This window comes from Taudactylus pleione, unplaced genomic scaffold, assembly GCF_031769625.1.
Source record: "Taudactylus pleione unplaced genomic scaffold, aTauple2 ptg000381l, whole genome shotgun sequence".
NCBI classification, from domain to species: Eukaryota; Metazoa; Chordata; class Amphibia; order Anura; family Myobatrachidae; genus Taudactylus; species Taudactylus pleione.
In genome coordinates, this window is record NW_028284782.1 from 4,371,969 (window position 1) to 4,385,547 (window position 13,579).

Genomic DNA, 13,579 nt, shown 5'->3' on the forward strand with positions numbered 1-13,579 from the left:
TTGTTAAATGTTCTTAAGGCGCCACAATGTATGCTGCAACACAATGTACAGAGCATATACATAGTAACAGGGTATCAGAGCATAAATACCCTACACACCACAGGTTCTCAAACTCGGTCCTCAGGACCCCAAACAGTGCATGTTTTCCAGGTCTCCTCACAGAATCACAAGTGAAATAATTAGCTCCACCTGTGGATCTTTCAAAATGTGTCAGTGAGTAATGAATACACCTGTGCACCTACTGAGTGACCTGGATAATGTGACCTGTGTGAGGCCCTGAGGAACGAGTTTGAGAACCACTGCCCTACACAATGACAGGGGCGGTATAGACTATAGAGGCTAATGAGTGTGCATAACGGGATGTACAAAGTATAACGGACACATGTGTGGTCTATCAGGCTCAAGAACAAGGGGGGAGATGTAGGTGATGCGGGTGCAGTGACTCTACAGTGTGTGTATATATATATATATATATACACTGTATATAAAGCGGTCACTGTTGCCAACTCTGAAATGAGACACAAGCAACTCTTGAGTGAAAAACAAGCCCAACACAATCCGATAAAGCCCAAAACATAGCCCAACGTAATATGGTGGTACGGGGGGTGGGGATAATTTAATGAAAACCACAAACGTTATTGTTTATTGTTCATTTTATTAAAATAAATATAAATATTTGCAAAACACGGCTTTTCCCTGCTCTACGAATACTCCACTGTGTGAAGTAAAGCGCAGGGCACTTGGGGCCTGATTCGGATTGGATGGAATTGCAAAGCCGCACACAAGCAGCTTTGTAATTCTGCCCTTCCTAAAATGCAAATGCAGCAGGTGTCTGAAATCTCCTTGCTGCATCTGCGACCCCAGGCTGCGACCAAGGTTGCAGTCTGGGATCACCATTGCAACCATTGATCGCGATGGTTGCACCTTTGGTCAGGCTGCGGTAACTGAAGCTGGCCGTGTTCGGTCATCCTGCAAGGCCAGGAAGTCTGCGTCCATGGATGCAGATCCTAGCCTTGCCACTCCCGGAAAAACGGGTGTTACATGCAGGGCTGCCATCAGAAAATATGGGGCCCGGTACTGACAAAAACATAGGCAAGGCCCCACCCCAGGGTATGGGACAGAGGTTGGCGGAGCTGTGGATAATGTGGGTGGAGCTACTTTTAAGGGGTATTAACATTTGGGCTGTGGGGGCAGTTGTTATTATAACTGGGGGGGTGGGGTGCAGGGAAGGCTGCCTGGACTGGGGCAGGCTGGCTGGCCAGACTGGGGGAGGGTATAGGGAAGGCAGGCTGGCTATACTAGGAAGGCTGGCTGTACTGGGGCGGCGGGCAGGCTCACTGGTTGGACTAAGGGGCGCAGGGAACGCTGTATGGACTGTGGGGGAGCACAGGGAAGGCAGGCTGGACTGGGGCAGAACAGGGAAGGCTGGCTGACTGGACTGGGAGGCACAGGGAAGGCAGGCTGGCTATACTAGAATGCTGGCTGGACTTGGGGGGCACAGGGAATGCTAGATGGACTGGGGGTGGGGAGCGGGGAAGGCTGGCTGGACTGGGGGGGGGGGGTGGGGAGCAGGGAAGGCTGACTGGCCTGGAGCAGGGAAGACAGGGTGGGTGGATGGCTGGACTGGTGTTGGGTGCGCAGGGATGGCAGGCTGGCCAGACTAGAGGGCTGGCTGAACTGGGGGGAGGGAGGCGAGCAGCAGGGAAAGCTGGCTGGCTGAACTGAAGTGGGGGTGCAAAGGCAGGGTTTGCATACCTTGTTTAGAAAGAGAGGGGTCCTGAGTGGCAACGGTGCAGAAAAAAACGGGCAGCAGGCAGAGTCAGAGCATTGGCGCCACAGCATTTGGAATATGGAGCCAGCCGCGAGCCAATCACAGCACAGCTCGCGGAACGGCAGCCAATCAGGAGCTCCTGATTGGCTGCTGTTCTGCGAGCTGTGATTGGCTCACGGACGGCTCAATATTTAATTAAAGCGCAGCCTATGCTCTGTCTCCTGTGCCTGTCAGCCACCCAGTGTATTGCGCACCGCTGCTACCCGGGCCCCATCTCTTTCCGGGCCCGGGATTGGATTCCCAGCAGTCCCCCCCTGATGGCGGCCCTGGCTACATGCCCAAGTTTCCGGGAATGCAGAAAACAGAGGCAACATGCCCCCGTTTCCAGGAACGCAGGCTGTCTCTGCCCCACAAACTCCTCTGCCTGTCAATCAGGCAAATGCATACAGGTGCCTGTGCGATATAGCAGGACCCGTTCTGTACATGCGCAGAAAGGGTCCTGCGCAGATTCCCAAGCAACTAGTGTGCACTCGTGAATCAGGCCCTCTGTGCGTGGTAAAGTACAGGACAAAAGAGTAATTTAAACAAACACGTCAAAGCAAAATAACTGACATATGGGAAAATGTAACTTCTATTGATCGTTTAAACTAGGGATGTGCAGGCTCGGATAGGTTCGAGTTTGCACGTGGAGTTCGGATTTTTCCCTCCAAAAAAACGGAACTCAGAACGAGGCAAAACGTCATCTTACATGGACGAACATCATCATTCCTGGACAAAAGACCAGGAATGATGATGTTCGTCCATGTAAGATGACGTTTTGCCTCGTTCTGAGTTCCGTTTTTTTGGAGGGAAAAATCCGAACTCCACGTGCAAACTCGAACCTATCCGAGCCTGCACATCCCTAGTTTAAACGAGTCATTCTAGTTAACCAAATCTATATAACTACATATACAGAGAGATATACATACAGACAGACAGCTAAACATAAATGGATTGGTGAAGGAGCTATATAACATTTGCTTACCTTAGTAGTGGGACCTGGCTATCAAGCCCAAAAACAAGCAACAAGCAACCATCCAAAAAAACAAGCAACTGGGGGGGAAAACAAGCCCAGTTCCGCTTGTTATAAGCGGACTTGGCAACTATGATAGCGGTAATGTTATTCCCAGTCACACAGAGGTTTCCCTACATGTGGGCAGCCAGTAGCAGGAGCCAGGAGGCAGGGACTAGTACACGTGACGCCGGAGTAGCTATGTGTGTCTGTGTGTGTGTGTGACCATTGCCACCATTCCGGCCCCTCCTACTATGCCGCTGACAAATGGGACAGTAACAGCTAGACGGCCGCTGATTTGCTGCTCATAGCGCGTCCTCCAATCAGAGACCTGCGCATGAGACGTCCTTCCAGCCCGACGTAATGACATGATGACGCTAACTGCTGCCGCTTCCCTTCCCTGACTGAGGATTCGGAAAGTTTAGCCGGGGAGATTATAATAACATGTCGTCAATGAAAGTGCTGCTTGCCGGGGGCATCCTGCTCGCTCTGTGCGGTGGTCTCTCTGACGGACAGAAGAAAAAGGAGGTGGGTCTGGTTGGGTTAGTGATGCGGTTTGTATTGTCCCTGCTGCCAGCCATCATAGGGGCAGTGATGGCCTCACTGTAGGAGTAGCACAAAGTCACATAAATGCGGCTGTACACAATCTGAGCACTGCTTACTTCTTTCCAGTATTCTCACTATTGGGACCGGGTGGCTTGTTTGCAGGGTTACACACTGTCAGGGTGCTGTTGGCTTGCTTGCCTCTGTGAGCTTGCTTGCAAGTGTGTGCGGGTGCTGAGACTGTGCACACTTGCAAGTGTAAAGAGAAAAAGGTTCCCAGTAGTGCACAACTGGTGTAATAAATTGTGTCCACAAAAATAAATCAACACTTTGCAACAAAATAACAAGCTTCTCCTTTAAAAATATTTTTTTACTATATAATAGGCAACAAATATCAAACATATAACATATCTAAAAATCATGTAAATTAAACTTCAGCAATATAATAAGGGTTAATCACAGTCATAATGGAGCACATTCCGCCATGCTCTGAGATAGGTCCCTATTGTTAATGCCTCCAGGTGAATTCCCAGCATAGAACTGAAGCAAATTAATGGTAATCTCTATGAAGTCAGCACACACCACTGCAAATGCATAATGGGGCTGCAGGTAGTTAAATAAAAGTCAGCACAATGATAGTCATAGCCACACTAAGGGCCTGATTCAGACCCGCTCGCAAGCTGGTCGATGGCCAGGGAGTGCGCACGCGCCAGCCCCGGAGCGAGCGAGAAATCACTCGCTTCAGGGCTCGCAACAAAACAGGGTGGCTGTTGATGTTGATCGACAACTCGCCCTGTTTTGTAGGCAGGGAGGGAGGGGGGTGGCTGGCCAAACGGAGGCGTTCCCGAAGGAACACCTGCCGTTTGAGGGCGGCCCTACTGACATCACCAGTGATGTCAGTAGTTGAGCTTCCTGCACTATTGGAGCAGGAAGCTAACTGGGGCTTGCGGGAACTAGACCCTACCGCAAGTGTCTCGTCGCGACCATCATCTGGCCGCTCGCAAAAGCTGTGGGTGGTCACCCACAGCTTAGCGAGCGGCCAGGAGGCTGTTTTTTTTAAAACAAAGTGGCCGCCCTGATTCAGAGCGAGCGCTCGCTTTTTGCGAGCGGCTCTGAATAAGGCCGTAAGTGTGTCAGAATGATATCACTCACCCACTGTGGAGGGCTGATTTGGCGGTATGTGTGAGGTTCTGTCCCAGAGCAGTCTGGCAGGGTCCAAAACAAGAAAAAGCTGAGCGTGGTTCTTAGTGCAGTTCTCACTGAAGCTATGGCATGGACGTATCACTGCCGTCTCTCAGCAAATAGCAACAGCAAATCTGTAAACGCAGGGGGCTCCAATAAGCCGTTCAATAGAGCTCTTTAACATCCTGCTCCAGCTGAATTTACAATCTATACTCCCTACCACATTTTTACATACATGGGGAGATAGAGAGAGAGATCTATCTATCTATCTATCTATCTATATATATATATATATAATATCTATCTATCTCCCATACCCATTGGCAGCGGCACTCATCGGATTTCCAAATAGAAATAGACACACACGCAGTGTAATTCTACGTTTCTGGTTTATTCCAACCCTTCGTCAGGAACCTTCGCTCTTGACGAAAGGTTGGAATATACCCGAAACGTAGAATTACACTGTGTGTGTCTCTATTTCTATTTGGAAATCCGATGAGTGCCGCTGCCAATGGATGTGTATTGTTGAATTTCACTGCTGGCACCTCGGTTCTTGTTGTGTAATGGAGGGAGTACCATCCCTATGGAAAATAGATAAGGTAACCAATTTACCAGAATGTGTTTGGATACTGTGAGGAAACCGGAGTACCTGGAGCAAATGCACACAAATGTGGGAGAACATAAAAACTCCACACCGGTTCTTGGTGGGAATCAGTCAAGACCTCAGTGTTGTGAGGCAGTAATGCTAACCATTGCACCAACTGCTTGCAAAGGGCAGACACTGTTGGCTTGCATGGACACACTGGCATGTGAGCTTTCAGCGTACTATTGGCCTTTTAATAATAAATTATGTTCCCGGTGCACTTGGCTTAACTTGCTTAGTTGTAATTAGTACCTGTACATTTTCATGGCAGTTGGCACTGGAATTCGTAGAAAAGGTCCATATAGACAGAAGACTTCATATCACGTGGTGTCTATTTTGTGTTTTCATTAACTGAATCTTTTGTGTATATGAGATGGATGTCTTTGTACTTGCTGTAGATCAATGCATGCTAGAGATCTACTACCATTTTTATAAATGACTATCTTTGGTTTTTAATTTGTAGATGGTTTTATCAGAAAAGGTAAGTCAGCTCATGGATTGGGCCAGTAAGAGACCTGTCATTCGCATGAATGGAGACAAATTCCGGCGGCTTATCAAGGCTCCACCGAGGAATTATTCGGTTATTGTCATGTTCACAGCTCTCCAGTCACACAGGCAGTGTGCTGTGTGCAAGTAAGCATATGAAAAATATATTTGTTTATAAACCTTTAGTACATTCCATGTCCTTTGCAAAAGGCTATGTAAATGTAATGGCAAATAGTTGTCTATTTTTAAATGTAAATATAAGAAATTCTTTTTATGGATTTATTTTAGCTGTATAATAATGAAAATCACACTACCATAATACACAGTGGCATGCCTGACCAATAATCTTTAAAGGTTTGGTGATAAAAATAATTTTCTTATCTCCCTTTCACTCCTACACAGTTCTCTTCTAAGTACATTATTGTGACATTCAGCATTACATCAATGTAAATACAGAAACAGTCACATCAGGGGCGATAGCTTCGTCTATTTGTTTTGGGTGCCGACGGAGGAATTCAATTGTTGCTCCGTTCAGGCATGTATAGCCGCGACTGCACACGTTTCTGCTCGGGGTAGCAAGCAGAAATGTGATAAATTGGCTGTTTGAACGCCCAAATGGAAGTTTGTGCACCCAAATCAGATCTTCAGACAGAGTTGGCTGCTATACTCTGCTAAACCCCATGCTTTTGGGCGTGCACACGTGGCACTAACGCCAGAAAGGAGCAACAATTTATAGGCTACTTCAGGTGCTCATTGTATTTGAGTACCCCAAAAAAATTGAATCGCCCCCATTGAATGCTGTTTGTGACTGTATCTGCATTACGCTCTTGAGCTAGTAGTGACAACTTGGATCCAATGATACTCGCTCATAGAAACATGAGCTCACCACTTACCTACTGTACATGGACATAGATATAGAGGGCCCAGGTTCAAAATTTCGGTCTCTTGGAAGTTATCACAGGCAGAGGACATCCTGCTGCTCCGTCATTCATTCAATGAAGGGTACTAAGGGCCTAATTTAGCAAGGAACGCACAGGAGAGAACGCATACACTCGCCCGATGTTTCAGCTATTGCGATGAGTCCTGCGTTGTTGACAGGAAGTGCCGTTTTGTGGGGGTGGACGGGCAAACGCAGGTGTGCCTGTACGTTTGGACTGCGTTTTAGGGGCGTGCATAATTAAGCCCCTTGCGGCAACGGCTGTAGCCTGTGGTCTAGTTGCACACATCCTGCGTGGAGTCAAGTCAACCACTAATATGCTAATGTGTTCGATGGTTCACGATGTTTCTTGCATGGTATAACAACGCACGTTAAGGGAAGTGGGAGGTATTGTGTTTTGCTAGCCGTCTGCTTATTCTGCGTGAGTATGCATTTATTAGCATACACGCAGCAGTCGGGTGCGTGCGCCCGCATCCGTGTGTTCCTTGCTGAATCAGGCTCTACGTTCTTACCTGAGTGGCTTGCAGATGTAGCAATAAACCTCAAGTTGCTTTATTGTTTGTTTTCCAGAAGTCGGGGAATAGAACATCCATCTAAATGACATGTTTTACCTCGCACCCTATAGAGTTGCTCAAGAAAACTTGCAATACCATGGCTACAGTAATTGCTAGATACGTGCAGTGCTTGGCAGCACATGGTCCTGAATTGCATTGGCTCCCTTGAAGTCACCGATGTATATGCACATTTCTAACCTCTCCAGTTTTCATGTTTCACTTACCACTTTGGACCAGTTTCAATATCTAGTGAGAATTGTATACAGCATTCTTTAGTCCTTTGCTAAGTATTTGCGGGTTGCTCTAGGTTAGAGTATGTACTAGTGTGAGACACTGGCTCATGATGATGTTGTACAAAGTGCTGTTTTCTAGAGCATTGTAATTGCACATGACTGCTCTACCTGCAGCCCCTTCCCCAGGTCAGGGCGCCATTCCTGTGCGGTCTTGGTGTTCCCTGAGCTGCTCCTTCCTCCGCCCCCTCAGAGATGCGCTGCAGCCATTTTAGCAAGCAGGTCTTCGGGAAACGCTGAGTCCAGTCTCCCTGTATACCTCTCCCACGGGCCAGGTTATACAGCGCTATATCCTGCCAGCCACTGTGGTCTGTGTAGTTGACTTTAGTGCCCATTGCAGACACGTAATGTATTTTTCTCTATTTGTATGTGGCTTGTGCTAGCGCTAATATCTATTCCATACTGTCAGTTTATACGTGTCCCTTTTTTCTACAATACAGTGACATACTAAGGTATTGGGGGTTCATTGTACCCTACATCTGCTATTTAGGTTTGAGGACTAACACATACTATATAGCGCGGTTGCACTCTACACTGCCATATATACAGCGGTTGCGCACTACATTGTGCCATATTACACATACTGCAAGGTGTTCGTTGCACTGTACCATACTGTGTATTCTATTATTCTTGTGACTATGTCTGGCAGAGGAAAGAATAACAAGCAGCCTGATGCTGCTCCTCCTACTCTAATAGCTAGTAAGTCCTGCTCTGCGGGCTTAGCCACAGAGGACCTCATTCAGAATGGTCTCTCTATTAATTGTTACACAACTCGAGGTCCATCAGCCCCGGTGTCTCTCCCTCGGGACCCACCCTGGGCTGCCTTTTCACAAATGCTGGCAAAACTTGTGGACCAAGTAGCAGTCCCCGTGGTAGCTCCACCTATGGGATGGCCAAAACAGGTACCCCCTACAAATCCTACGCCTTCCCCATGGGTAAGACCTCTACGGTTTTTCAGCAAATGCTGCAAAAAGATAAATCTTTACCTACTAAACATTCTATGATATCTTCCCAATCCATATCTAATTCTGAGATATTATCTGGGGAGGCAGAAGACGCCGAACTCTCTCTCTGACTCTGTCTCAGGAGAAGAGGAGCCACCCTCTAAACTAAATATGCCTGCTCTTGTGAGAGCTGTTATAACTTCTGCAAGTAGTAGAGAATGAACCCGCTCCTAAGAAAAAACATGCATTTTTTAAGCGACAAAAGGTTGTTTTACCAGAGTTTCCTCACTCTGACCAGCTATCTGATCACATGAGTGACCCTTGGAATATGCCCGGTAAAAGGTTTCAAGTTCCAAAACGGTTCAGTTCTTTTACCCGCTTCTAGCTACTGATTGTACTAAATGGGAAGTTCCCCGTATGGTGGATTCTCATGTAACACGTCTGGTTAAAAATGTCACCTTGCCCATTCATACTGCAGCCTCCTTGAAGGAGATCACAGATAGACGTATAGAAGCTTGTCCTAAATCTATATACTCTCTTACAGGAGCTAACACTCGTCCAGTTAGGGCTACGGCCTGGGTGGCAAAAGCCATTGAGAGTTGGGCAAAGGCCCTAGCCTCCTACTTAGGTGAAGCGGCTATGGATACGGCTCTCCTGGCCACCAGGATATCTGCCCACTGTGTTCTTTGGCTACGTTCCTGGAAAGCAGAAGTAGTCCCACTTACAGGGCCTGAGCCCAATCGACCAAGGGTGTCTTGGTACCCATTTCTTTGGTCTCAGGGTCCATGTCTACATCCGGACCTAGCCCGTATGTCTTTAACGGCTTGGCTCTTGAGACATCCCTGCTAAGGGTTTTTCCCGCTCTGTGGTCTAGACCATGCTAAAGAATTTTTGCCTTTCTTCAAGCTGGATTGGGTCTAGGCCTTCACCTAGCATCTCTGAAAGTGCAGGTCTCTGCTTTGTCTATTTGGTTTCAGCGCAGAATTTCTCCTATACCGGATGTTCACACCTTCATTCAGGGTGTTCTACGAATACAACTTCCCTTTGTCCCTCCTGTGGCTCCATGAGATTCGTCAGTGGTGCTCCAAGCACTTCAGGAACCTCCATTCGAACCCCTGGAATCAGTGGATGTCAAATTGCTCACTGCGAAGACTGTTTCTTCTGTATATAGCATCTGCCGCAGGGTATCTGATTTTAGGGGTGCTTTCATGTTGCTACCCCTTTTTTGATATGTCATCAGGACAGGGCTGTTTATTGAACACACCCAGGCTTCCTTCCCAATTTGGTTTCTCACTTCCACCTGAATGAGGAAATTGTGGTTCCGGCATTTCATTCATCAGACCTCTCGGCAGGTGAGACCTGTTTAGATGTGGTCCGTGTGCTAAAGATCTATGTGGACCGTACTGCCTCCATCCGGAAATCGGACTCCCTCTCTGTCCTATATGGATTACACAAGAAGGGATGGGCAGATAACAAACAGACTTTGGCCAGATGGATTTGCATGACTATCTCACAGGCTTACACGCAGACTGGCTTTCCTGTGCCGACTACATTCTCTGCTCATTCTACTCGCTCTGTGGGTCCCTCGTGAGCAGCCCGGAGTGGCGCCTCAGCTGAACAGCTATGCAAGGCGGCCACCTGTCTTCTGTCCACACCTTTCTCAGGTTTTATGCCTTTGATGCATTTGCCTCTCAGGATGCTTCCTTCGGGCGAAGGGTTCTCCTATCAGCTCAGGAGCATTCCTGCCCTTGTACTGCTTTGGGACATCCCCAATGTCTCCCTGTGGAGCCCTATGGACCCTGAAGAAGAAAAGGAGAGTTATGGTAGAACTTACCTTTGTTCACTCTTTCTTCGAAGTCCATAGGGTCCACACCTGCCCTGATGCTCCTAACTTCTATGGGTTTTCTTCTCCTGGTCACTTGTTTCCTTCTCTGTGTGAGAGTGAGATTCCTCAGTGTACCAGTCTTCCTTCTCTCCTATCCTGCTGCTGCCTTGGGCTTATTAACAGAACTGAGTTGCCTTCAGGCTGTGGGCGGGGCATAGGGGGAAGGACCGGAGCATCCTTGGATTGAAAAGCTTTGCTGTTGGTGTCCAACTAACCAAGGTCAGTTTTATCATCATGCTCCTCCCTTTTTTTTTTTTTTTTTTTTGAATCTTATGTAAACAAATGTTTCTTTCTCCATGAAAATCTTCATCTACTCTTTTTAGTAAATGTTTAGGGTACAAAAACAATCATCCTGTATGCTTTCCCTAACTGCATCATCTTGAGAAATTGCAAGAAAAGTATTTGTATTTAAATTCTTATATTTTTATGCACCTCAGTTTGATAGAGCTTAATTCTCAAATTAGTTGCAAACATTGTGCTTATAAGTCGGTTATTTAAATGTTAAATTGCGTTGACAACTTTTGGTGTTCTTCACTGAAGACTTTGCTAGCCAGCTTTGCAATAAGAAGTACCTGGGTGGGAGCAGATACTTCACAATAATGGGAAATGGACACGGATATAAAGGTGTCCAGCATTGCACACTGAAACACAGTACATGTCTGAACTATCAGTCTCGCCTCTCTGCAATGTTCCCACTGTCCAATCTGCACCCTGCCTCTTAAAGATGGGGTGATTTCTGTGACTGCATGCCCCTGTAACCTCAACGAAGCTCAACTCTGGATCTCTGATGGGAGAGAGATTTGTAACTGTGCCTGTCACAGGAACGTAAGTGAATCGCAACTCTCATCAGTCACAATCACAGATATCTCCCACTTGATCTTGGGGTAGTGTTCCCGCTATGCTGTTTCAGATTTGAAGTGCTGAAATGCGCCCTGCCCTTATGGCGATGCCTGGTTAAACAGCCGTCCACGCCCGTGGGTGGTAAAGTTCTGGTGAAACAAATCAGTGAGTGAATAGCGCTCGGCATGTATTCTAACTGCGGGTAGAGCGTGGGACAGTCCAGCATCTCTGCACGTTCTGGGCACGCCCCCTACAGTAAGGAAGAGGGGGTGCGTCTCAAGGCCACATACCCTTTTACAACAGGCCCCTCTGGCTGCACTGGCGTGAACACTGCTTATTATAACACCCCCCTCCATCCCCATGTGCTATGCTGGGGAGAATATTCTGTACTAGCTGGGATACCCAGTGTTGCCGATGATGAAGACTGGACCCTGAAGTACACCTGCAGTCTTCATTTTATTACTTTTGTCCTTGCCTATAACCTGGATAACTGCTAATTATGAGAAAATGACAGTGCAGGCGGGTGTATTCTTTTATAGTTTGGAATGGGGTGTATCAGGAGCAGACTGACTTGCAGAACAGAAATCAGTATAGCTTCCAAACTCCCTTGAGTTTCAGCATTCACTGCAGAACAGAGAGTGTGATTCAGCTGCCGATGAATATGCTATTGCAGCTACTAACATGTTAGGAGCTGTGATAGCTGTAATATCGTAATGCAGCAGGAGGCCTCACGCCTCCTGCATGCATTACTGATCCGCGCTGCGACCTATGTCTAGCAGGGCTACCATTGGGGTGGGGGGGGGGGGGGATGCAGGGACTGGAGTACCGTTCCCAGACAGAAGGTGGCCCACCTGCAGTGGCACTGTGTGGCTGCGATCAATGTCCCCTGCTGTTCATAATCTCCGTATGCGAAGCTTTGCCAGGATCAAAGATTGTGGATTGATTATGCTGTCTGCCACATTCTGAATGTCCAGAGTTTCGAGTGCTGAGCTGCTCATGAGCCTGCCAGGAAGAGATAAGTGACAGTGTGTGTGTATGAAGCCTACCCCAGAACTTGTATAATTTAAGTGTCCCGTTTTATGGTACTGTGTTGCCCTGACTTAGTTCAAACCAAGGCAAAGACCTAATCCAATCCTGGTCAAACTACACCGCCGTGACACAACACACACACACACACACACACACACACACACACACACACACACACACACACACTTTCTTGCTTATTATATAGATAAAACGTTTCTTGCATTAGCGCGGTATTATGCATCATGTAAACCTTTATAGAATGTGCTACAGAATTTTCAATCTAATTTCTGTTGATGCAATGTTCTCTTATATAAAAAGGCAAGCCGACGAAGAGTTCCAGATCCTGGCAAATTCCTGGCGATACTCAAGTGCATTTACAAATAGGATTTTCTTTGCTATGGTGGATTTTGACGAAGGATCGGATGTCTTTCAAATGGTAAAATAATTTAGACTCAACTTTTTCCTTTCGTATTGTATGCCTCGTAATTTTACTAGTATGTTGTCATTTACTGAGAAATGAGTTCTTGTGTACTACCGATTGTATTTTAAACTGCAGAAAATGTTTTAAAATACACAAAATATCGTTTTGCTTGCTGTGGTTTCTAATGGTAAAAGCAGTTGACCAAAGGTGTGGTATAGAACAATGGTTCTCAAACTCTGGGGTCGATTCAGACCTGGACGCTAAGCTTCGCGCTCTCGCAGCCAAAAGGGGGCGGCTATGCAAATTCTGCGATCGCACTGTCTGGTGTAAGGACGCCCTCTATGTCTTAGAGAGCGATGGCAGAGTGAACGCACACCCACTTTTCTTTCTTAACACACGTCATCTCCAGGAAGTGTATGATTAATCGGAGCCATCGGAGCAGCACACAGCCCTTGAGGTAGACCCTACCCCGCCGCAAGCACTGCGAACACTGCAGGCTGAAATACAACCAAGTGACGTATACAATGACTCTTCCATGCTAATTATGCACACCCATAAAACTACATTTTGACGCTCAGACACGCCTGCATTCGCAGCACCACTCCCCTTTCGCAAGCACCTTCCCCTGTTACCACCCACAAACGGCACTATCTGTCACTCAAAGTAGCGTCCATTCTGTGTACTACGAGCGCACGATTCCTGGACTCCGTGACTGGTTCACGCATGCGTATTTTGCCGCATGCGCAGACGGGCGACAATCGCCCATAGCGTGTGTCAGCGGCTTAGCGTCCGGGTATGAATCGGGCCCTCTGTCTTTAGGACCCCAAACGGGTCATTTCTAGGTTTCCAGGTCACCTAGCAGGTGCACAGGTGTAATTATTGCTCATGGACACATTTTAAAAGAGCCACAGGTGGAGCTAACTATCTCACTTGTGATTCTGTGGAGAGACCTCAAAAACATGAGCTGTGTGGGGTCCTGAGGACCTAGTTTGACGACTATGGT

The 13,579-nt window shown here is 47.3% G+C and overlaps 2 protein-coding genes across 3 annotated transcripts in view; one reads left to right on the forward strand and one right to left on the reverse strand.

Moving 5' to 3' along the window:
• Positions 1-3,036, reverse strand: part of LOC148507840 (protein kinase C delta type-like) — a 140,135-nt gene extending 137,099 nt beyond the window's left edge. For both annotated transcript variants that reach the window (XM_088445500.1, XM_088445499.1), the window contains exon 1: positions 2,796-3,036. The gene's annotated coding sequence lies outside the window, so the exon portion shown is untranslated. The remainder of the gene's footprint in view (positions 1-2,795) is intronic.
• Positions 3,037-3,130: 94 nt separating this feature from the next.
• Positions 3,131-13,579, forward strand: part of MAGT1 (magnesium transporter 1) — a 46,491-nt gene continuing 36,042 nt past the window's right edge. Inside the window, exons 1-3 of the mRNA XM_088445555.1 lie at positions 3,131-3,350; positions 5,654-5,823; positions 12,474-12,591. Of these exons, the coding sequence (XP_088301681.1) occupies positions 3,267-3,350; positions 5,654-5,823; positions 12,474-12,591 (372 nt within the window). The 5' untranslated portion in view covers positions 3,131-3,266. The remainder of the gene's footprint in view (positions 3,351-5,653; positions 5,824-12,473; positions 12,592-13,579) is intronic.